Here is a 26992-nt window from a genome sequence, read left to right on the forward strand (position 1 = left end):
AAGTACAAAGGCTCTAAGAAGGCAGGAAGAATGAGAAAAATACTATGGTTTAAGCAGAGTTAATTAAATATAGCAAACTAGTTAGGAAAGGTGAGCAGTAGCCAGATGGACTATGGTCTTGTACAGAATTATAAGGAGTTTCAATTTTATTCTAGGGTGAGAATCTATTGGAGGACTTTCAGCTAGCAAGTCTCATGATCGTATTTACATTTCTAAAAGATCATTCTATCTACGAAACAGAAAATAAGGAGGTGTGGTCTAGAACTGAGCCTAGAAGTGAAGCAGTAAAGGTGAAAAGTCGTGAATTTCAGCATATTTTGGAAGAGAGAATTGAAAGAACTTGCTAATGCTTTGGATGGGGGATAAAAGGAAAAGAGAAAATCAAGGAAGATGCCCCTGTTTTGAGCTTGAGCAGCTGTGCGATGACATTTACAGAAAGGATGAACACTGGTAAAGTTCCACATTTTGTTTTATATTTCAGATATTTTTTATTTCTTCAAATTTATTTATTAGGAGTGACTGAAATAAAAAATATAATGGAGTCCCATCATCATCATGAAAATGGCTTTAAGAGAAAATTAGTCAGATGAATATTATTGCTTCCCATTTTCAACCAGTAAATAGTGGCCATTGATATAGGGATGAATTTCTCTGCCTTGGTTTCATCCTTTGTAAATTGTAGAAAGAATATTATGAGCCTCATAGGATTTTTATAGGAGTAAATTTAAAATTCTTGGAACCAATTAGTAATTTCTCCAAATTAACTAATTACTAATTAACCAATGAACTAGTTCTAAGCCCTCCATTTTTTTCTCTACAGAGATGGTCTGTGATTCTCTCATGAGCCTTCAAACGGAGAGAAAATAAAATTTATGGTAATCATTTTTTTAATGGAAGTAACTTATGAGTGCTTTAGCACACATTGCCAGTTCATGAGTCATTTCAACAATCTGTTCTTGTGACGGAGCAATGCCAGCTAGCAAACGCATTTTCAATGTAATAGAGTGAGTTCAAGCCAGAGTTCTGTGTTATTCCAGTTGCTACAATGTCCATTATATTAAGTCACTAATGACTAAAATTGCGTCTTCTAAAGTCCCCAGGGAATTGTCAGGGCACTATCTGTATGCAAGCCAAATTTTAAGGTCACTTTATATTTTATTGTGTTTGTTTTGATAGGATTCAGATTCTTTTTTTAGCCTCAAGCAAACTATTAGCCTCACTTACCCTGACCACCAGAAACACGGATAATACACAATTTAAGCAGTGGTGAAATAATCTGATTTCACATACAACTATGGTGAACATTAATATTTTAACTTTCAATGACGTAAAAGGAAAAACAAAGAGGTTAAAAAGTCGCCATATGATTTATCATTCTACCCAGGAAACCTCCTTGAAACGAGCCTCAATAAATAATTAAACCAAAATTTTTTTAAAAGGTAAAGGTTTGTAAAGTAGGACTGTAACAGGCAAGTTATGAAGTGTGGTTGCCCTTTATCTCTCACATTAATACTACTTTGTAGCTGTTCTCTAGTTGATTAATGTGTAATCCTATTGTATATTTAGCTAAAATGTAAGCTCTTTAACAGAAGGGATTGTTTCATTTCTAGTCTCCATAATGCTCTATTCACTAACGGGAAAAATTACATGTCAGAACCCCAACAGCTTATCCTGAAATCTGGAGCTGGTATTTATGATTAAATATACCAGAAAGGAAAACTATTGGCAAAGACCAAAAATTAGTTACAACTCTTTTAATGACTCTCAGGACATAATTTACCTTCCCCATATGTTACCTTCCCCAGTTAACCCTGGATAAAACCTGCTTTAAAATCTGAAAAAAATTATGATGACAGAGGAGAGTTGGCTTCACAGTTGTGAGTACACAAAACACAGTTTATTCTTTATTATTATTTGTTAATTATTGTATTATTTCCCATATGAATAACTGTAAACATACTTTTGCCCACCCCTGCATTTAGAGGGAAAATACACTTAAAACACTTCACTCCATTAGGGCAATCTTCCGAATATCTGGAAGATGATGAAAATAACATTATTATTTGTTATTTTCAAACCTAAAAACCCTATATTCTTTATAGATGGTGATGGACTGCCTCCAAGATGATCAAAAATCACACCCACCCTTTAGTAGTATTCACGGCGTGTGGCTGCCCCATGCATTTATCAGATTCAGCAGGTGTGATTAATAAAATGCAGCCTAATTAACATGGCACTTCTGAGGTTACGCTACAAAAGACATTGTGGTTTATGCCTTGTTCTTCCTGATGTCGCCTGCTCTGGGGGGAAGCTAATGGATGTGTTGTGAGCAGCCCTGTGAAGGGGCACATAGAGCAAGGAACTGAGGCCTCCTACCAACAGGTACGTGTTGTGGGAAGCAGATCCTCCAGCCCTGGTGAAGCCTTCAGACGACTGCAGCCCCGTACGACTGATTCCGAACACCCAGAAACTGTGAGATGTTTATTGTTTTAAGCTGCTAAATTTTGAGGTATTTTTAAGCAGCAATATGTAACTAATATATTTTAATCTTGGAGGAGTAAGATAAATAGGTCAAGAACCTGTTCTACAAAATCTTGAAAAGAACCAGTATGTGAATGTGACATTTTGATATGAAATACGTATTTTGGTTTTTGTTCCAGGCTGCTGGCTAGAGCTCCTAAACCATTTGCCGTTTCCTAGGTATTTAAAGATGTTAGGAACATCTTTTGCCTTTGGTCATTGAACCTCTTCTGACACTGAGCTCCTAAACCCCTTGGAATTTTCTGATAGGAGCATCTTTTGTTCTTATGAGGTCACTCTCAGTGGACTCCTAGATAGCTTCAGGATGGGGGCTGGTCAGCAGAAAGAACAAGCCATGATTAAAAGTTGAATTTTCAGCCTCACCAGACCACTTCCTCCGAGGAGGGGAAGAGGCTGGAAAAATAGTAATTATGGCTACATGGTGAAGCCTCCATAAAAACCCCTCAACCATGGGATTCAGAGAGCTTTCAGGTTAGTGAACACTTACATGCCAGGTGGGTGGTACACCTCAAACCCATGGGGACAGAACCTCCTGCACTTGGGACCCTTCTGGACCTCACCTGATGTATCTCTTTATATCCTTTATTATATAATAAACCAGTAAACATGTTTCCCCGAGTTCTGTGTGTTCTAGCAAATTATCAAACCTGTGGAGGGGGTTGTAGAAACCCCAATTTATAGCCACTTGATCAAAAATATGTGACTTGTCCAGCCAATATAGCTCAGTGGTTGAGCATCGACCCATGAACCAAGAGGTCCCCAGTTCAGCTCCCAGTCAGGGCACATGTCCGGGTTGCAGGCTCGATCCCGGTAGGGGTGTGCAGGAGGCAGCCGGTCGATGGGTCTCTCACATTGATGTTCCTGTCTATCCCTCTCCTTTCCTCTAAAAAAAAATAAATAAAAAATAAAATATCAAAAGTATATGCGACTTGTAATTGGTATCTGAAGTTGGGGCAGTCTTGAGAGATTGAGCCCTTAATTTGTGGGATCTGATAACTCCAGGTAGGTAGTGTCAGAACTGAATTGTAAGACATCCAGTTAGTGTCTGCAGAAATTAGAGAACTGCCTGGTGTAGGAGAACCCATACATCTGGTGTCATAAGTATTGTGTGAATAAAGGAAGAAATCGTGTTTTCCTTTTAGTGGACATAGTTAAGAAATGGCAAAGTTATATGCCCCAGACTAGACAGAATACTAAAGAATGAGGAGACTCTGTGATGTACTGATACGGAAAGCGTCTTCAAGGGATAATTAAGAGATAAACGTGTATAGTTGCACGTCTATGCACAGGTTATCACTGAGAGAACACATAAAAAAGGGGGAAGATGTTGGCTGCCCTGGGGACTGCGGTGGGGGTTTTTCATTATGTACCATTTTATACATCATGAATTTTCCATCATGCAGATCTGTTACATAGGCAAATACAATTTAATAAAAATAGAAACATTAAAACACTTGTGATTACATAACATCTTCAATGCCTTAAAGAATAGGTCTGAACATAGCCCAAGGAACACATACAGAAGAGCTCATTTTAGCATTTGCAGTTAAGTGTGTCAAACCAATGTTTCCAGTATTAGATGGCTACTCGGATGGTATGTAATTGGGTTCTATTGCACTAAAAATGTAATCTATGAAAGAATTAATGTTGTGGCATTTTTGCATTAAAGAATACTTAATTCATTACTCGAGTCAAGTGGAAATTTTAATTTCATATAGACATAGGATTAGGTTATTGTCTTTAAAACTACTGACAAAAAAAGTGAAAAGTAGCTAAATGGATTTTCCTTTCTTTTAATACACATTCAGATTTGTTCAATTTCTACTTGGTGCAGCTAACCTGGTATCACAGGTCTAAAAGATGGGGAAACCCTTCACAATAAATTGACTCCAAAAGTGTCTTCTAGTTGCTATGTCTCTCTTGGAAAGATCTGAAAACAAACTATTATGCAAAAATCCTTTTCTCTTAAGATTTTTATATTTTTATTTTAGAGAGATGGAGAAAGAAACATCAATTTGATATTCTACTTATTCATGTATTCATTGGTTGCTTCTTGTATGTGCCGGGACCCAGAATCAAACCTACAATCTTGGGTATTAGGATGATGCTCTAACCAACTGACCTATCTGGCCAGGGCCCAAAAATCCTTTTTAAAAACTAGCCACAATTAAGATTTTACCCAGACCACTGGTTCTCAATTTTCTTATATAAAACTGGTATGCTTCCATTTGTGCAGTACCTAATATATTGTAGGTACATAATCAACTCTTCAATCTTTCAATGAGAGGTATTGTGCTAAGTTAATAAATTTTAAAAATTTCTCATTGTAGAACAATTCACCATACCAAAATGACATACTCTTAGTGTTTTAGTATTAGTTCCTCTTAGTTTTTCCTGTATTACCAAAGTGTAGTTTTATTCATACTTAATTACTACATGTCCTCAAATGCTTACAAACCATAACTGACTTAACATATTCTTACTGTTTAGACTGTTTTGATGTATTCTAAATTAAAATTAAAGTCAAGAGTACAAAAATGAACATTGCATTTAAGTTACTCTAAAAGCACGATCATGGCACAACAGAAAGTTAATATATATCATTAAAACCAAGAACAAAAATCCAGCAACATCACCAACAATTCACTGATTTATTAGATGAATAAACATATATCCATGTAATCAATGAAAACTGTACGATATATAAAATAATTTAAGAAATGTTGGGAATTAGCAGCACCATCCATTATTGAAATAGCAAGAAAAACTTCACATATTTTATGCAAACACTAGAAGAGGGTAACTACTTTAAGACCTAATAATGCCACTGAATGTCCTGGATAACTGAGATGGGCATCTTTTTAAGGAAGCACACCTCCTTCTATTCCAAATATTTAATGAGTATATCTGATAATTAATTTTTTAGAAAAATGCTACTGAAATAAGAGAAAATGCATAGTATTTTAATTAGGACAAGGAGACTAATACCCAGCTACTTCTGCTTCTATGAAAAATTTAGTTCTGAATTATGAAATTAGAAATAAAAAATAATTTTTAAAAGACAAGAGTTGTCTCTAAGAAACATTAAGTGGAACACAGGTCACTATGAAAATACATCACTTTTCCAGTTTGCTTAATAATTTACTTTAAAAAGTTGTATAGTTTCATCACAAGTGACTTAATAAGCATCTTTAAAAGTTTAAATGTATTTCTAAAATCTAATAGATTCTTTTGATTTTTTAAAAACCTTTAGCCCTGTTGTTATATTTACTGTGTATCAGAGTGAAAGACAGAGTTTCTGTGAAGGATACAAATTTATACACATTTTACAGCAACGTATATACCCTAACATCTACAAAATTCACATTTATAATACAAGCAAGTACAAGGCCAGGATTAAACTGTTGAATCCAAAAAAAAAAAATCAAACTGGGTACTATTTTTATTTTTATTTCGTTCCTTGAAAAAAAGTTCAACTTCGGCACCATCTTCAAAAAGCTTTATATCCTAAATTTGGAAAGAAGCCATTTTCCAGATACAATTCAGCAAACACAAACAGTTTTTCTGTGCTGGTGAAGTAAAGGATTTCCAATTTTCTTCTGGCCCCTAAGTCTGCGTCGCATGGTAAGTTTAACAGAGTTCTTTCGCTGCGAGGTTGTGGGGAGGCTTGCAGGCTGAGCACTGCTACTTCGACTTAAACCATTTCGTCTATGCTTCTTCATAAGAGGGCCAGAATTGGATTCTTCTAATGTCCTTTTAAAGTTTGCTGGAGGGGTTCTTTCAACTTCTTGGGCCTTCATTTGACCTGAAGTTGATATCTTTAAATTTTTTTGGTCCATGATGGTGTTTGTTGAATTGGTAGGCACAAGGCCAACGGACAGGCTATTATTCAAAGAATCGTGTATCCTTAACGTCAGGGCTTTAGTGCAATTTTCTTCAAGTGGCTCTGGATCTTTTGAGGGTATGACTGCAGCCTGGACATTCCCTCGAGCTATCTCAGCTGGGACTTCTAAGTAATTCTCTGAGAAGGCATTACTACGGACAAGGGCAGGTATATGGTCCTTAGAGTTCAGCCTTGACCAAGGGTCCTCCTCCAGTGACTGAAAAACAAGAAAGTTAACCAAATAAGAAACCATTTATCCTAGAACTCAGCCTGACCCTTGGGGAGATGAAGGGGTTTCATTAGTATAAGTGACAAATCTGGCTTTTTCCTACTTTCTATAATCTAATTTCTGAACATTTAGTAGTGTGGAAAATGTGAAGTGAAACATTAAAGCAACGTCATAAGGAAACTCACATTGTTGCTTTGCACCCATCTCCCAAACACAAGATACTGTTCTGTGATTTGAGAAAAGCAGGACTCATGGGACCCTACTAAGCATGGCTGGGGCAACTCTCAAAGAAATAAGTGAAGATCATATAGAAACTTTCAGGTATTGTTCTTTAGAAGCTTCACAGGTGACTCAGATATGCATCACTCCTTTAGCTTGTACTGCTCAGAATATCCTCCCATCTCCAGAGAGAGAACATTCTTCCTATCAAACCCAATCTTCCATTATAATAATACTTTATAAAGTCATTGTCTCATAGTTTCCCAAGAACAGAGATTAAGCATAAATACTCTCTCCCCCCCAAGTATATAACATTTTCCTCAACTGCTTCCTCTCTTCATCAAATAAGTTAAGACATTAATATATTTTTTTTTACCAGAAAACAAATCTTTTTTATTGAACACAACTAGGGGATTAATATATTAGGAAAGGCCAAATAAACACTTTTATAGAATGGTGAGAACATATTATCTGGTGTTCCTCTGATATAAAATCCCCTATGGATAAACACTTTTCAAGAAAGTGCTATATTTAAAAAGCATATTTATAGAAAGAATGTTCCCTTTAATGTTTCTATATAAAAAAAGGAGAAATTGAAGTCACCTAAAAGCATTTCAATTTAACCATATAACCATGAACATGCTTTACTGAAAAAAATATATTGACTTTAGGTCCAATGGAGACTGAAGATGAGAAACCCAAGTTCCTAATTTGGTACTGTCCCAAATAGATTGCTTCTTCTAAGAACATACTTTTGCTTTCTGGGGTCATTGGTTCATTTATTTATTTTATACTGCACAGTTTGTTGAAAGTTGAATTCTTCTTATCTGCTTTAAAACTGACTGGATGGTGGGCAGCAACCTTATTTCAAAGTACCACTGTGGAGAAAGGATAACAAGACAGTTTCTGTTCTAGAATAGTATACGGTCAAACTGTATACTCTCTGACTTTCAATAATATCAAAAACAAGAGATGTATGTGAGTTTATCCCTCTGAATTAGGTTGATTCCAATACCTACCCTGGTCACAAGCATGTTCTAGCTGAGCACAGAAAACTGTATCTAGTCATAAGTAATTGTTGACCAAGAGTTCATCCTGCTTAAATATAGAAAAAGGATTTGCAACAAGACAGGGCAGCAATAAATTCTATAGACAGAAGGCTTCCAACTACCAAATAATCACATCACTAATTTAGGCACAAGAAAAGGGTACTAATCAATGTACTTATAAAAATAAAACATACTGCTCTAGTTTGTATAACAATGTCAGATGTTAGATGAGATTACTTTATAAAAGAAAAAAACAAAAACAATGGGACGATTTCAGAGGTAACAATTTATTGTAATTTCTGTTGTGCTATGTCTTTTTAAATTCACAGATTATTATTCTGACTCTACAGGTGCGCTGGCTTTTCTTCCCCCCCTTTCTCATTGAGCTTTTCCTTTTCCTTCTCTTTTTATTGACATTCTGTGGTAGTAATACATTGTATCTGTTGGCACAGGCTTTACTACTTAGACTCATCCCAGATTAATTAATATCCCTAAGCCTTCTAACATGTTCATAAAGCATTTACAATATTGAGAGATTACCTCCTAACAACATATACTTTAAAAATTTCACTACTTCAGAGATCACTTTCTCACTCCATCTATCAATCCAGCATTAAACAACTAATTACAAGTTGTTCCTAGATAACAACTGAATCTAAGTGTTAATTTTCTGAAAGACTTCTCTTCCTCATTCTGAATGAGGAAGAAATGCATGCAATAGTAATATATCATTAACCAGAGATATTTCTTTTCTTTTTTTTAATATATCTTTATTGATTTCAGGGAGAGGAAAGAAGAGGGGGAGAGAGAGATAGAAACATCAATGATGAGAGAGTGATTGATCGAGCCCACAACCCAGGCATGTGCCCTGACCAGGAATTGAACCCTGATCGCCTGGATCCTAGGCCGACACAACCACAGAGCCACGCCCAGCCGGGCAACCAGAGATATTTCTACTAATCTGTCCCAAAACAAAGATCTGACTACTGATTTACCTTAGATTCAAACAGAAGTTGACATGTATATAGATCAGGGGTGGGGAATCTTTTTTCTGCCAAGGGCCATTTGGATATTTATAACATCATTCAAGGGCCATAAAAAATTATCAACTTAAAAATTAACTATGAAAAAAGCTCTTAGATTTATTGAATTTCAAGTCCCACCTGCGGTTGCCTTGACAGGGTCAGACCAAATGATTTTGCTGGCTGTATACAGCGGAAGCCCAGACATTCGACACCCCTGCTATAAATAGATAAACCTAGTCTCAAATGCCTAGTCTAAAGGTGGGTGTGTTTTAAAAACCATTCAAAACTAACCAAAATGTCATTATATTTATCTAGATGTTACCAAACATGGGATTATTATAACTGAAATAAATCAGAGGTACTAGTTAGCACTCACTGTTAAGTCAATTAAAGTTTTTTAAAAAGGGGAAACAAAACAAAACACAATTTCCTGTCTGACAGGTGTGGCTCAATGACTGAGTATTGACCTATGAATCAGGAAGTGACGGTTCAATTCCCAGTCAGGGCGCATGCTGGGGTTGTAGGCTCCATCCCCAGTAGGGGGCGGGCAGGAGGCAACCAATCAATGACTCATCACTGATGTTTCTATCTCTTTCTCCCTCTCCCTTCCTCTCTCTGAAATCAAGAAAAACATATTTTTTAAAAACCCACACAATTTCTTGGGCAGAAATTAATTAGCCTTTATTTACTTGTTAGATCAGAGCCAATAATACTAATTATTCTGAATGGCTATAAATATTTTCCCATATTTGGGTGGGGCCAATTGGTTCACAAAAAACCAGGCCTACATATAAGTTAGTAAATACACAAATCTCATCTTTACTTTGACTACTAAATCATTATTTCTCCAAACTTTAGAAATAATTTTAAAATATGTACAATCTATGTATAATTTTACTAACTCCAACCAGCAGACTGCAATCATTTTTACTTCAGATCAATATTAAGAATATTTATTCCGCCTGGCTGGGCATGGCTTAGCAGTTGAGCGTTGACCCAGGATCCAGGCGATCAGGGTTCGATTCCCAGTCAGGGCACATGCCCAGGTTGGGGGCTCGATCCCCAGTAGGGGGCATGAAGGAGGCAGCCAATCAATGACTCTCTCATCATCGATGTTTCTCTCTCTCTATCCCTCTCCTTTCCTCTCTATGAAATCAATAAAGATATATTTTAAAAAAGAATATTTATTCCTATCAAAATATCTTCTGTCCCCTCACCCCTTTTTCCACCCTAATGCCTCCTCCTCTATTCTGCTTAAAAGTCAGTAATTCAAATACAATACATTAGGGAACACAAAAGTGATTAATACATTCAAATTCAGAAATCGGCAAATAATCGAATGAACATAAGCTCCTTCACAACTCTCAAAAGATAATGAAGAGCCCGGCCAGGCATGGTTCAGTGGTTGAGCATCAACCTAGGATCCAGGAGATCGTGGTTCGATTCCCAGTCAGGGCACATGCATGGGTTGGGGGCTTGATCCCCAGTTGGGGGTGTGCAGGAGGCAGCTGATCAATGACAACTCTCTCATCATTGATGTTCCTATCTCTCTCTCCCTCCTCTCCATTCCTCTCTGAAATCGATAAAGACATATTTTTTTAAATTTTTTAAAAAATACAATGGAGAGACTTATTATTCAAGGCTTTTCAAAGAAAAGAAATTATTACAAATGTACATAGTGTTAGAAGAGGATCAATAAGTTCCAAATATTAATAGTTAATATTCTTTTAAAAATATTGTTAATATTCTTCAGGGGCCATACCTAACCAACTTTCTATTAGGTGCTGTATACACAGTTGGCATTCAGATTAGTAAGTAGGTATTGGTGTGAAGATGGCTCACTGACAAGAAATTATAAAACAAATATTCATCACCTTCTTGAACCTAGTTCAAATCCAAAGTCTTATTATATAAGAAATCTGAAAACTGTTTTCAGGCAACACTAACCAAAGAAACTCTATTAAAACAACTTAAATACTATAGAACTGTATACCTTGACTGGTGGTGTAGAACTTGGGGAAGGAGTCCTCAGGTTGGTTTCTTGACTATTATAGGAAGGGCTATCAGTCAGGTTCAGATAGAGCTCATCCTCATTGGTGAAATTTCCCTGACTGTCCACTCCTGGAGAGATGCAGATTACTATGGCACTGGTATTATCTGCTCGAAGCATACGTTGCCTCCAGCGGCCTAGCGCTCGATTCACAAGCATTTTGGCACAAGATTGTCCATGCTCGCCACCCTGTATTTAAAAGGAGAAGGAAGTCAACCACTCAAATTCAGTCACCACTACATATGTATCAAATTAAAAATTAGGTATTCAATATGACCTAAATTAATTAAATTTCCAAAATGTTAAACGTTATCCACAGATCCCAGAACTACGTTAAAGCAGTACTACTCTAAATTTTAGTAAGTAATAAAATAAGGCTTCATTCTGTGGTTAAATTTCACCTGTATTTTCATCTTTTTGGTAGCAAGAAATCTATCTTCACTGTAACATTAACTACATAGTTATTAAGGCAAAGTTATATAGAAGTTCTCTAAAAAGCAAAGTAAACATTAAGTTATTATAAACAATTCACAAATGAAATCATCAAGCATGGGGGGAAAAATAACTAATTACAGCTCCAGCATATTTCAGGGGATCTAAAAGGCTGTGTGTAAAGAATTTATATGCAGCCCGGCCGGGCGTGGCTCAGCGGTTGAGCATCGACCTAGGATCCAGGCGATCAAGGTTGGATTCCTGGTCAGGGCACATGCCCGGGTTGCGGGCTCGATCCCCAGTTGGGGGCGTGCAGGAGGCAGCTGATCAATGACTTTCTCGTCATTGATGTTTCTCTCTCTCTACCTCTCCTTTCCTCTCTCTGAAATCAATAAAGATATATTAAAAAAAAAAATTAAAAAAACAAACGTGAAGAGAGGTGGACATATAGACCTTATAACTATGACTGCCCCCCCCAAATTGAAATTCATCTTCTCTCAGGGATTCCTCACTAATCATTGTTGCCACACATTCTCTTTCATTGCCAACTTTGCATCAGTTTAATTTTATTAAGGGGCTTCTAATAAATAGAATCCTCACATCCATTTTCATCTACCCTCTGCTTAATATTCCACCCTGCAAATACGTAAGCTATCCAAAATGCAGCTTTTCAACAACTCACCACTACCAGACAATAAGACCTAACTTCATAACAGACTATTCAAAACCTTTTTACCTCCTATTCTCCAGTCACATCAAGCTACTTGTGAAACCTGAATATGTCATATTTGTCTCTCCTCTTTGACTTTCCACATCCTATTTCTTTGTCTGGAAAACTGCTCTCTCCTTCTCTAATCTATTACCAAGTAAATTCAACCTATCTTTAAGACTTGTTCAAATATCACTCTCACCCATGAAACTTCCTTATGCAGTCTTCCCCAGCTTCCTATCTTCTCCCTGTTTTCATAACACTTGTTCTAAATATTGTCGTATACATACTTCCTTCAATACTCATTCTAAAAACACGTTAACATTTATAAATAGATTCTTCCAATCCACTACAAACTGGCTTTTGGTCTCATCATGCCACTAAAATGTCTCTCTCTCATCATTAAAGAATTCTAAATCCAAAAGACAAAATGATCTTTATTTAATCTTTCTTTTATATCTGGTGTCACTGACCAAATGCAACATGCTAGCCCCAAGGTTGTAAAAATGAATCAAGACACAATTCTTATCTTTAAACAACTCATAATCAAATAGTATGGATAGCTATTTACATATCCTATTTGAAATAGGGTGGAAAATGCTCAGCAAGGGCCATATTCTATTTACCTTTGCCTTCCCTGTACTTAGTACCTAATACGTTAGCTGAGTAAATGAATGGAGGCAATTTAATACAAGTTCTTTTATTTTGCCTCCTTTTCATCCCAAAATATAGTTTTATCATTTCTCTCATCATAGAGAAAGATCATCTTTTTCAAGAATAGCCTATCCCCTTGAGACTTTGATTCCAGTTATTTCCATGTGCTCTGGACTTTTATCCAATCAATATCCCTTACTTCTCTTATCTGTCAATCTTTCTCTTAAGACTACATCTCTTTCAAGACCCTCACTATGTTTCAAGCTAACAATGGCACATTCCCTTGTCTTCTTGAACACTCATCACATCTATTTCCTAGGTTCACAAAGTACCTTTCATCACCATTTCAAATCTGTTAATGCCCTCATCACTTCAACTGGCACTTTTCATCCTGGAAGGTCACTAATAAAATATCCAAACTGTAAAACCCATTCATCTGCCTCTAGTTCTTTACAGAATTTGACACTGTTGACAACTACCTCCAAATTCTCCTTGCCATCAACAACACTGCATTCTTCCAATTCTCCTTACTTTGTTATTGCTCAGAATAAAGAAAAAATCAATTTTCAAACCAATCAGGAGGAAAAGAACTTTCTCGCTGATGGCTGTTTCTAGGTTTGCAATTGACTTAAAAAAGGATATTCCGGGGTATATACCTGAGAGAACTAAAAACACGCAAAAATTATTCAGCCATAAAAAGGAGTATAGATAGAAGCAACATGGGTGAAACCTTGAAAACATCCTTAAGTGAAAGAAGTCAGACACAAAAGACCATCTACTGTATGATCTCATTTATATGAAATATCCAAAACAGGCAAATACATAAAGACAGAAAGATCAGTGATTGCCAGGGGCAGAGGTTATGGGAGATAGTGAATGACTGCTAATAGTAATGGGCTTTGTTAGGGAGAGCACTGATGAAAATGTTCTGGGATTCGATAGTGGTAATGGTTACACAACTTTCTTATACTAAGAACCACTAAATTATACTCTTTAAAAGAGAAAATGTTATGGTGTGAATTGTGTCTCAGTTAAAAAAAAAAAAAATTGGTGAGGTTTCAAAGGCCAGTAAGTTGAGGGCTGTTCGCAATAAAGTGAGTGGTTATGTGTTTTGTTACCTAGTTTTATATATTTCCTATCTTGTTCCACTAAATGAGCTGCAAAATCTATGTTTTACTTACTTCTAGAGCCAGGCAAATGCAAAAATCTACTTACAGTGAACAAAAGCACAAGAACAATGAGTACACAATGATACCAAATTACTGTGTCACTTCTCACCATCATGTATTTTTTCTCCTCTTGGTCCTGGCACATTGAGATGGCATCTTGAGGTGGAATCATATTCCAAAGTCCATCACTCCCCAAGATAATATACTTGTGCTTCTGGGGATCAAGAGTGTGAACACTTGTGTCTGGTTCAGGTGACACCACAAATTCACCACTGAAGAAATCGTAGCTCCACAAATCACCTGTGGGACAGGGAGCAGAAGTAGCAAGATGTATTATTTCCAAACTAGTAGTATCACATCAACAGATTAAAGGAGAAAATCTACATGTTCAGATCAATAGGTGCAGAGAAGTGTTTAAAATTCAAAATCCATTCATGATATTTAAAAAAAGACTCCTAGCAAACTAGAGATTTAAGGTAACTCTCTTAACCTGATAAAATAATGCCTGTACCACTACTTGTCTTCCAGTATTATACTGGCGGTCCTTTCTAGCACAGTAAGATAATAAAAATAAATCAGATATATAAATCAGAAAAGGGAAAATAAAACCATCCTTATTTGCAGATAGTTTTATTTCTACATGGGAAACAAAAAAGAAATTAGATAAATTATCAGAATAGATACATGTATAAAGGTTGTTAAATACAAACCCAATATATAAAAGTCAACTCTATTTCTACACAATAGCAAGAAATAGAAAATATAAAATTATAAGCAATTCCATTTACAACAGTGAACCAAATATAAAGTACTTAGAAATAAATTTAACAAAAGGTGTGATAGTCTGTTATGGACAAGATTCTACAATTAGATTCCTTTTGGAACTAGAGAAATAAATGGAGAAATAAACTATATTCATAGGTAGGAAGACTTAACATTATAAAGATGTTAATTCTTCCAAAAATAACCTATAAAGTCAATGTAATTCAAACCAGAATCCCAAAAGGATTTTTTTAAAGATTTTTTTAAAACTGATTTTTAGAGAGAGGAAGGAAGAGGGAGAGAGAAACATACATGTGAGATCAAACAAATAAGAATCAGAATTGGGCCTTGAACTAAGTTTTTACACCAAAACAGGAACAGAATGCCATTCCCATACATACTTAAGGGAGGGGTCTTGGGCACTGTGGTATATATTGTTGGTTATTTGTTCAATGGCCACTTCCCTTTTGTCCTCAGTAGGGACAATGGGGGAAAACCAGAGGAGAAAGAGGCCTTTCTTCTGATTTCAGTTATGTTCTCTGCTTACTCCTGGGACACGTGGCCGCCAGCCAGTGCACAGGACACCCAGTGGTCCTTACCCCTAGTGAATTTCAGCACCCCACCCCTCTGTGGGTAGTCTCCCACAGAGAGCTTTCCAGCAATTGTTGCCTCACCAAATCCATTCCCAAAACTGCAACCAAAACCATCTCTTTAAAACACAAATTTAAGCCCCGCCTGCACAGCTCAGTGGTTGAGCGTGGACATATGAACCAGGAAGTCATGGTCCAATTCCCAGTCCAGGCACATGCCCAGGTTGGGGGCTCAATCCCTAGTGCAGAAGGCAGCCGATCAATGATTCTCTCTCATCATTGTTATTCCATTTCTCTCTCCCTCTCCCTTCCTCTCTTTGAAATCAATAAAAACATATTTTAAAAAACCACAAATTTAAAATGGATGGGGTAATGGCTATACAACAATGTAAATGTACTTCATACCACTAAACTGCACACTCAAAATGGTTAAGACAGTAAATGTTATGTTATATGTATTTTGCTATAATTTTAAAAACACACACAAATCTAGTTATATATTTCCCACTCCGACTCTGAAATAATTTACTTTTGTTTGTTTTGTGGTTACTGGGTTTTTTTTGTTAACCCTCACCTGAAGATATTTTTTCACTGATTTTTAGGGAGAGTGGAAGGGAGGGAGAAAGAGAGAGAGGGTGAGAGAGAAAGACTGATCTCACATCATTTGGTTGCCTCCCACACGCACCCCAACCCAGGACCTGGAATTGAACCTGTGACCCTTCAGTTCGCAGGCCAATACTCTAACCACTGAGCAGCACTGGCCAGGGCTACAGTAGTTTACTCTTGTTCCTAAGATATCCAGACTATAAAAATGCATTATTTTATCATTTTACCCATGCCTCTTATTCCCAATATCTCTGTTCCAGCTACACTGGCCTTCATCAGAGTCCTTTATATTCACCATGCTTCCCCCATCACAGAACTGTTCACAAATGCAGTTCCTATGCCTGGAGCAAACTTTCTTCCTCTCTTAACTTCTAGTAATTCTTCAGACCTCAGCTCAAACATCATTCCTCTGGCCTCTCCAGCTAGGTAAAATACCCCTATTTTAAGTTTTCTTTAGCACATATACAAGTACTTAGGAGTTGTAAGTTAAAGTTCTTTTTGTGATCATTTGATGAATGTCTCTACCCCTCTTTAAACTGTGAGTTTCCATGAGGGAAAAGACTATGTGCTTGGCACATACTGCCCTCAATAAATATCTGGAGGACATCTATAATAGTATCAACAATAAATAAAAAATAAAATAATATAATAAAAGTGTGTGTGTGTGTGTGTGTGTTCAAAGAATAAATGATTTGCATCCTGGCCAGGTAGTTCAGTTGGTTAGTGTGTCATTCCAATATGCCAAGGTTATGGGTTTGATCCCCGGTCAGGGTACCAGTGAATGCATAAATAAGTGGAACAACAAATCCACATTTCTCTCTCTGTGTCCCTTCCTCTCTCTCTCTCTCAAATCAATAAATTTTTTTTTTAAGTTAAAAAACAAATAAATGATTTGCAACACTCATGCAATTCCATCAGGCAGCCACTAGAAGGCAGCTTTGCTTCATTTGTATTCAAGTAATCATGTTAATTATCAGTGCCTAAATGGTACCCATTTTTATAAGCAAATTTCTTTCACACACAAAAAAGGGGGAAAAATGGCCATAAATCAAAAGAATATTGCTAAATACTGCCATTTAACTTACCATGGGCCAATAAATATTATCACGCAGCAAGTTAAACTTAAAGAAAACTAGAGCCATATTTCTTTAAAATATTTTTACCCCAAGTGCCAGAATAAGGACCGAGGAAGTAATGTAACAGATCATTTTTTAGCTTAAATGTTCAAGTATAAAAGGTATTCTTTTTTAGGAGAAAATGTGACAGTAAAATAAAGAAAAAAACAGAAGCCATTTTTTTCATAACTGAAACAATTTCATTGCTTCTACCCAAGTCCTTTCATATCAAGATTCATTCATTTCCATGTATTTGTTTACAAAGTTATGTTAAAATGTTGTAGGACATTACTATAGCATTAACCATTTACCTCCCACATGGAGTTTTCACTGTTCTAGTGGACCTTTCCTATCAACTGCTATTATTCCTTCCCTTTTTAAAATAACAAACCCTCTCTTGGCCCTATACTTTCTGCTCCAGCTAAAGCCTCATTTCTCTCCTTTAAAATAAAACAACTAGGAAGAGTGTCTAGACTTGCTATATCAAATTTTCCGCCTCTTGCTCCAACTCCAATAATGACTGAAGTCTCACTATCCTACCAAAAGATAGTTTGTCAAAATCACCAATGACCACCCCAGTTGGTTTTGCTCAGTGGTTAGAGAGTCAGCCCACAGACTGAAGGGTCGCAGGTTTGATTCGTTGCGGGAGGCAACCAGTCGATGTCTCTCTCTCACACTGATGTCTCTCCCCCTCCCTTCCACTCTCTCTAAAAAAAAATCAATGGGAAAAATATCCTCAGGTGAGGATTAAAAAATAAATAACCAATGACCTCCATGTTGCTACTAAACCCAATGGTCACTTCTCAGTCTCCCCTTACCTGAACTATCAACAGTACTTGAAATACTTACCTTTTTTTTAAATTGAGGTAAAACTGACATATAATGAAACACCTCCTTGAAACACTTTCTTACTTAGCTTTCAGGACATGCTCTCCTGAATTTCATTCTATTTTACTTGCAGATTTTTCAGTCTTGTTTTGCCTTGTTACTCCTTTTATACCCCCAACTTTTAACAGTGATAGTATCTCAGGGTTCAGTCATGGCCCTTTCCCCATTTCTACCTACACTCAATCTCTTGCTGACCTCATTAAGTCACAAGTCTTTGAACATCACATCACTATTCTACTGGCTCCCAACTGTTAATCTCCAGCCTAGACCTCATCTACAGTCAATTCCATAACCAGAAGCCAGTTGGACATCACCATTTTACAGCTGGTAAGCACCTCTAAGTTAACTTGTCAAAAACTGAATCCATTAAAACTGATGTTCCAGTCTTTGCTGTATCAGTTAATGGCAACTCCTGCCTTTCAAGCTGCTCACTTAAAAAAAAAAATCCTGCCCTGGCCGCTGTGGCTGAGTTGAGTGTCTTCCCATGCACCAACAGGTTGCAGGTTGGATTCACGGTCAGGGCACATGCCCAGGTTGCAGGCTCGATCCCTAGCAGGGGGCATACATAAGGCAACCCATCAATGGTTCTCTCTCATCAATGTTCCTATCTCTCCCTTCCTCTCTTTTTTTATTTATTTTTTTAATATATCTTTATTGATTTCAGAAAGAGGAAAGGAGATGGAGAGAGACAGAAACATCAATGATGAGAGAGTCATTGATTGGCCGCCTCCTGCACGCCCCTGACTGGGGATAGAGCCCACAACCCGGGAATGTGCCCTGACTAGGAATCTAACCCCGATCGTCTGGATCCTAGGTCGATGCTCAACCGCTCAGCCATGCCCGGCCAGGCTCCCTTCCTCTCTTAAAATCAATAAAAACCTTTTTTTTTTTTAATCCTAAGTCACTCCAATAAATTCAGTAATAAAAATAAATAAAAACTAGTAAGGTCATTTGCATTTGTTGTTCCTTCTGCCTAAATTCTCTTGCCCAAGACACTCCCAGGTCTCAACACCTCATCTCTTTATTCAAATGTCATCTTTTCAGACGCTCTCTGACCATCCCATTTAAAATTGCACCCCCAACCCCATGACATTGTTTTATTTTTCATGATAGCACTTTTCACTATATAACACAATATACATTCTTTTTATTTATTTTAGTGTATCATATGTTTCCCCATACTAAAAACAGAGTAAATTCTAAATTCCATAGGTCCAGGAATTTTTTACTGTTCTGTTCATTGTAGAATCCCCAGAACCTAGAACAGTACCTGGCACATAGCAGGAACTTAATAAATATTTAGTGAATGAACAATCATGAAGAGGTGGTAACTCTGTGTGTGGTTTTAAAATATGTGCACAAATTCTTTGATACTCTTTTTTTTTTTAAAGAGGTACACCTTAATTCCTCTCAACTTAAGGGCGGGCTAGACTTAGTGACACAGTGCTAACAAACAAAATATGGAGGAAGTGATGATGTGTCAATATGACACTAGATCGTAAAAACACATTGTAGCTACTACCTCGCTCTCTTTGGATCACTCATTCTGTGGAAGCCAGCTGCCATGTCCTGAAGACACATCATCAAACAGCCCTACTGAGAGGCCCACAGGGCAAGGAACTAAGGCTTCCTGCCAAGAGCCATGTGAGTAAGCCATCCTAGAAGTAAATGCCCAACCCCATTCAAGTTTTCAGATGATCACAGCCATAGCAGACATCTTGATTGCAACCACATGAAAGGCCCTGAGGCCAGAGCCACCTAGCTAAGCGACTCCTGGCTTCCTGAGCCATGTGAGATAATAGATGTTTTAAACTGCAAAGTTTACGAGTATTCTGTTCGATAGCAATAAGTAACTAGTACAGTGGGATTTTAATAACCTGATATAATCACTTTGGGGAGGAACTTAGCAATATCTAATAACGCTGAAGATGTACATATCTATAGATTACTGAGCTTTCCAACTGGTATGCCTTGGATGGGTTGAGTGAAACCTTGAGTCAGAAGGTTGGGACCCAGGTGGCTAGAGCCTTTAGGCTAGTTACCCCCAGCCTCAAGTAGCCTCCCCTGTTTATTGCAGAAATATTATCATATTGTATGTGTCCCTTAAAGACATCTCATACATGTATGCAAGGAGATATTTATTGCATCATTTTTTCATAATAGCAAATGCATGGATATAACCTAAAAGACCACCCATCAAGCTGTGGAAGAAAATATAGTTTCAGAATGAAACTGAATGTACAGCAATGGATTTGAACTAAAACTGCATTTATAAATATGGATAAATCTCAAAAACAATGCACAATGAAAATAGCAAGTTGAAAAAAGAGGTATTTTTGATTATGAAGAAAAACTAATCCAAAGATCAACAATTTTAACATTATTACCATGGACTCTGAGAACAATGAGACCCTCAAAGTCTTATATTCTCTAGCTTCCTACCCAATGTAGAAATCCATGCTAACCACAATGGGTAGCCATTTAGCCACTTGAACACTTCTTGTGAAGGAAAGACCCACTACAGTTCACAAAATAATGTTATTTACATTTTATCAACTGCAATAATTTGTTTTGCTGAGATAAAAAATCTGCTTCTCTTTTTTATAGCTCTTTACAGCTACTTCTTAAAAAAATCAGGCTAATCCCTCTTCTAAATGAGAGAACTTCACAAATATTAAGCCAGCTGTAAGTGTCCTCAGTATTTCTATTCCAGGCTACACCCTGCAAATTTATGCTGTGTAAGTTTAGGAGAATAGCAGCATCATATAGTGGGAAGAGCTTATATTCTTAAGTTAGACAAAGCTGTACTCAAAATGCCAACTATGTGTACTTGGTCAATTGACTAGATCTGCTAAGGCAGTTTTTTAACTGATGAACTGGAAATAATTTCTACCTTCCTGCCATTTTATAAAGTGTAAAAATGAAAGAACATATAAAGCGCTTCTACAGTACCTGAGACATTTTTAAAAACCCATCCAATTAAGTAGTTTTCTTTCTATTATAATATGATCTTAGAACCATCTCCAATGTGGTCACCCTCTGGATAAAGTATGTAGTGGCATAACCATTCCCTTATTCTAAATATTCTACTGTATTACTGCATTTTAAGACTGCATTATTTATTTTTTATGACTAAATTATACTTAACAGTGTTGTATTATCATAAACACGAGTAATCAACTATAAAAAATCCCTAGTTCTTTTTCATATGAAATGCTACTATGAAAATAGATGTCTCCCAAATAATGTTCTGAACTTAAGTCTAGTATTCCAGTGTCTGTTAGAGAAAAGAGGGCAAGAAGGGAAAAAAATGGTGTTTTCTAAGAATAAAAAATATTTTTTAGTAAAATTTCTTTAGAATAAAATTTAGCACATCCAAGGTAAGATTTTTATATTGGATATGCTAGTTAAAACCAGGTAGACCAGAAAGTATTTTTTTTTGTCATGGACAATTTACTTTTCTACCTAAAGATAAAAAGAGCTTTGAAGACCCTTAAGAGAAATAGAAGTGGTTGAAGTAAAAAAGGACATTTAAAAATAGTTTTAAAGGTAGTATCAAGCCTAGGCATACATTTACTTCCCTAAGTATAGATGGGAATTAGCAAAACACTGAACATAACTCATGATCAAAGAGCAACTGGCATTAAAATATAAACTTTAACCTTCCCCTCAATTAGGTTTAAAGCATTTAATATAATAATGTCATCACATTTCTACCCCCATTATGTACCGAGTAAGGATTTTGAATCTCTTTTTGTCACTGTATATTGTAGAAAATCCAGTATGATTTCACCAAATGTAAGCTGTACTTACCAAGTGCTCTTGCTACTGCCAGAAAAGGAATCTGGTCAATAACTGTACTCCTTCTAACAGGTCCATTATGAGTGAGCCGAGGTCGTTTCCAAACTACACGATTCACCCCAGACTTGTTCATCACACTAAAAGACAGAGTTCACATAAATACTCTAAATGATCAAAACATAACAACTACAGTAGTTCTATGTGTTAAATAACTAATAAAATTAGATTACATTATCACAAAACAATGACAATCTGTTTCAGATACAAAGACGCATAAGCCAAAGTTCCTGTTCAGAGAGGAAAGAAAATAGGGTAGATTACGATGAGGAGAATTTGAAGATTACTAAAGTAGGCTAAACAGAATGGAATGGAAGTAATGAAAAATGGGTAGATATTATGTTAAAAAAAAACAACAAGATAACCTGATAATGAAAAAAAATTGAGGAGAGGAAGAAGAAGAGGATAGAAATGAGAGGAATTAAATAGTGATAGAAGAAATTAAAAAGAAAGGGTTATATAATTTTTGAGGGATTTGAGAGTACTCAGACCTTTAGTTTTTATTTTTTTAACTATATCTTTATTGATTTGAGAGCGAGGAAAGGAGAGGGATAGAGAGATGAAACATCAATGATGAGAGAGTCATTGATCAGCCGCCTCCAGCACGCCCCCGACCTGAGATCGAGCCCGCAGCCCAGGCATGTGCCCTGACTGGGACTCGATCCCCAATCGCCTGGATCCTAGGTCGATGCTCAACCACTGAGCCACGCCCGGCCAGGCTAGTTTTTATATTTTTGATTTGAGGAATTAATAGGCAATACACCTCAATAGAAATACCTATGTGTTTAGATATTTCTGTAAGTAGAAGTATAAGATTACAGTGTGGAAACAGATTTGTAAAAATGTAGATTTAGGAATTACAGAATAAAAAAAAAAAAATCCTAGAAATTTGGCATAGGAGCAAAAGAAATCTATAATTAGCACCCTGAGGAGTTAGTATACTCTAAGTTGCCTAAAACATGGAAATATGGCCAAGTCTTGTAGCAAAAAAAGTTCTAATCCAAAACAATAGAGATGGGGGGGGGAAACCAATAGAGATTGGTCTCTCAACCTGTGCCTAGTATTATTGAAATGGGAAGCTGACCCTTAAATCAGTTTAATCATAATCTACCTGAATCTTTTTTAAAAATCAATAGACGAAAAATGTTCCTACGGAAAGCTAGAAAAGTTGGGTGTAGAGTAGCAAAGCGTATTTCAAGAAACAATATTAGGTCCATCTGACAGATACATGCATAAGACAGAATGAATCATTCCCAAGAGTCTCAAAGACAGATGACATTAAGATAATATAATTAATCTTCTTACTCAGTTCCCATGTGCACCCAGAAACCCTTTGATTATAATCTGAAATTTTATTTCACCTACAACAGGCCACCTGACAATATGTGGTCATCTTGTCAGTTATTTTTCTCACTAAGAAGTACTATGACATCCTGATGTATGAGTCTCTTATTAGTTTACTATGTTGCCTTTGAGTACTACGACTCTACTCCCCTAAACTGAATGAACAATGAATCTAAACTGGCTTCAAGATATGGAAAACTGATGACAAGGCAAATAATGATGACCACCTCCAAATGAATGTCACTATGAAATGCCTGCTGTACACCTCAGCAGCAGCCAGCTGGTTATCCTCCATCTATGACTTTTATATCTCTGCTCTAACTTCAAAGGAATAAAGATACTAGAGAGAGAAGAAATAACGAATGGGATAAAAATCCTAAGAGAAGTAAAAATAAAGGCATAAACCTTATAAATGAGAAAATAACAATCTTCCTCCGAGCAAAACAAACAAACAAACAAAAACCATGAATATGGCAGAAAAAGAATAGCCTCAGTCTTCTTTCTAAAGTAGAAAACAAGCTCATCTGATAAGGGCAGGCCAGGAGATTTGAGCAACTCTGTCTCATGAAACTTCCTGCAATGATGGAAATGTTTACCCTGCACTGTCCAAATATAGTAGTCACTAGCCCTGTGTGGCTATTGAGCACTGCAAATGTGGCTAGTGCAAATAAGAAACTGAATTCTATTTGATTTTAATTAATTTACACTTAAATTTAAACAGCCATATGTGGCTAGTGGACAGCACAAGGGAGGAATGAAGCAAGTATACGATGATCAGAAAATATTGTCAATGTTAACACAGAAGAAAAATTCAAGCCCAGCCGGGCATGGCTCAGCGGTTGAGCGTCGACCTAGGATCCAGGCAATCGGGGTTCGATTCCCGGTCAGGGCACATGCCCGGGTTGTGGGCTCGATCAATGGCTCTCTCATCATTGATGTTTCTATCTCTCTCTCTCCCTCTCCTTTCATCTCTCTGAAATCAATAAAGATATATTTAAAAAAAAAAAAAAAAATTTCAAGAGAGTTGCTCATTTACTATCCTTTTTGAGTTTAATTAGCAATTCTGAAAGCAACACTGTTCTAGGTCATAACAAGGGTAAGACTATCAAAGGCAGTCATTTTGTAATTTTATGCTCTCTTCCATGCTGATCCTCAAAAAGCAAATCAGAAAAAAAAACCCTTAAAAAGATAAAAAAAATAAAAAACACAAATCAGAGAATAACGACTAAATCCATCATTCAGAAAAATCTATGAAACATAAGAATTATAGAAGAGATACCAACATTCTGCCTTCCTAACACCTTAAGCCCTATTGGTCTTTCCTAAACCTGCTTCCTAAAAATAAGACCCAATACGTAAGTAATTATAGTAGCTACCCAAATTGCTTCCAATATAACTCTACTAGGAGCTCACTTAATATCTAATATTAAAAGATATTATGGTCTCTAGGTTTCTGAGGAACAAAAGACAAAATAATGGTACTGATTAAAGCTTTAAGTCAAGAATCAAAAAACCAAAACAATGTTATAAGAAATGCTGCTTTTATTTCTCTCCTCACTCCTCTGTATGGTTGGAAGGCATACACAAAAGAACAGCCTGATATGCAGAGAGGTGACTGAGCAGCAACAGAAGGCTGGAAAAACAGAGCACTGGCCAGTTGCCTAGGGTGAGACAGAGGGAAAGGAGGAAATAACTTATAATAAAACAGCTCAATTTATGCAAAAAGACACCTGCTCCCAAATAGCAAAGAGCATCTGTCCAATTATCCAGATGGTATTTTAAGAGATAACACAGAAAAACATAAACTCAAAAGGAAGTTAAGAAAATCAAAGAAAATATAATTTAAAAATTCATATAGAAAAATAAAGAAAGAATAGTCAAGAAAAAAATATTTTAAAGATTAATGAGAAGGGATCAGGCCTACCAGTGTTAAAAACTATAATATAGCCTCAATTTAAAAAGTATGGTACAGCCCAGCCGGGCATGGGTCAGCGGTTGAGCATTGACCTAGGATCCAGGAAATCGAGGTTCGATTCCAGGTCAGGGCACATGCCCGGGTTGCGGCGGGCTTGATCCCCAGTCTGGGGCATGCGGGAGGCAGCTGATCAATGACAACTCTCTTATCATTGATGTTTCTCTCTCTCTCTCCTTCTCCCTTCCTCTCTCCCCGAAATCAATAAAGATTTTTTTTTAAGTATGGTACTGGTACATGTACATACAGTATAAAAAAATTAAAAGCCCAGAAAGTCCCAAATATAAACAGGAATTCAGTTTATAATTACAAAGCCCACTTTGCATGACTACCAGCAGTGTCATGCAAACTGTCATACAGACTGACCTTCACACTCAAAGGATCAAATAGATTATAGCATGAAACCAGGCTCATTTAACTTTATGGGATATAGAACAGGAAACACAGGATGTGAGCAAGCAGCTTCAATCATGTTGTTTTCAGCAATGACCCTTAGGGAAATCCAGGAGCCATTCTGTAGCCTCCCACCTCCAAGTGAGCTTCATATGCCATAGGTGAGTCTCATATGCCTCAGGAATCAGTCTCTCCTTTTTTTTAATTTAGTATTTTTATTGATTTTTAATTCTTTAATTTTTTTAAAATATGTTTTCATTGATTTTTTTCAGAGATAGGGGACAGGAGTGGGAGACAGAGATAGAAACATCAAGAGAGAAATATAGATTGGCTGTCTCCTGCACACCCTCTACTGGGGATCGAGCCCGAAACCCAGGCATGTAACCCAACCAGGAATCGAACCAGTGACCTCTTGGTGCATGGCACAATGCTCAACCAACTAAGCCACACCTGCCAGGCTGTTTATTGATTTTTAGAGAGAGAGGAAGGAAGAGGGAGAAAGAAACAAACATTGATGAGAGAGAAACATCAATCAGCTGCCTCCTGCACACCCCTCACCAGGGAACAACCTGCAGTCCAGGCAAATGCGCTGACCGGGAATCAAACCAGTAACCCTTTGGTACATGGACAATGCCCAACCAATTGAGCCACACCGGCCAGGGCAAAAATCAGTGTCTTTTAATAGCCCAGGACTTCTTGGTCCCTGCACAAATGGAACTGCATGTACACAGGGCAGCTGAGGTCTGTGCTTCCCAACAGAACTTTTTGTCCATTCAAAATCTTCCCTAACTAGGTGCAATTCCATTCAAGGGTCATTCTACAATAAGCAATGTTGCCTTATACTAGAACTGACATTCCATATTTATCCTAACCAGAGAAACAGTCCTAGAAGAGGGTAAACTCGAGGTCAACTTCCCATTGAAGAAGGGTTGTATGCCTGGTAAACCTAATTTATAAGAAAAAGATGTATAATTGTTCAAGTGGTTACTAGTGACCATCGAGAAAACAATTAACTTGTTTCCATACTACACAGCTTAGGTTTTAAAATTCCAGAGAGTCCAGCCAGTGTGACTCAGTGGTTGAGTATCAACCTATGATCAGGAGATCACGATTCAATTCCCGGTCAGGGTACATGCCCAGGTTTCAGGCTCGACTCCCAGTATGGGGCCTGCGGGAGGCAGCCAATCAATCATTGATATTTCTATCTCTCTTGTCTCTCCATCTCCCCTCCTCTCTCTGAAATCAATAAAGGCATATTAAAAAACAAATAAAATAGAGTCCTTTAAAAAAAAAGAATGTTAATTCTTTTTCTTAGTTTATTATTGCTCTGAAAAAGACTATTTTGATTTACTAAAAGCAAGAGAGACAAGTAATATCATAAGTCTCTCATTAGAATGCTTATTTAGAAAACATTTAACCTGCCTTAGACCCTCGATTTTTACAAATAAGTATTGGAATAATTTTTTATTTTTCTCATGCTATTTATCCCTCTTATTATTTTAGA

At 36.8% G+C, this 26992-nt stretch overlaps 1 protein-coding gene across 1 annotated transcript in view; it reads right to left on the reverse strand.

Moving 5' to 3' along the window:
* Positions 1-3947: 3947 nt before the first annotated feature.
* Positions 3948-26992, reverse strand: part of PPM1D (protein phosphatase, Mg2+/Mn2+ dependent 1D) — a 31397-nt gene continuing 8352 nt past the window's right edge. Inside the window, exons 3-6 of the mRNA XM_081162738.1 lie at positions 21735-21859; positions 14070-14260; positions 10940-11185; positions 3948-6641 (exon numbers count right to left, since the gene is read on the reverse strand). Coding sequence (XP_081018864.1) covers positions 6084-6641; positions 10940-11185; positions 14070-14260; positions 21735-21859 — 1120 coding nt within the window. The 3' untranslated portion in view covers positions 3948-6083. The remainder of the gene's footprint in view (positions 6642-10939; positions 11186-14069; positions 14261-21734; positions 21860-26992) is intronic.

Source organism: Miniopterus schreibersii (genome assembly GCF_964146895.1).
Source record: "Miniopterus schreibersii genome assembly, chromosome: 16".
NCBI lineage: Eukaryota > Metazoa > Chordata > Mammalia > Chiroptera > Miniopteridae > Miniopterus > Miniopterus schreibersii.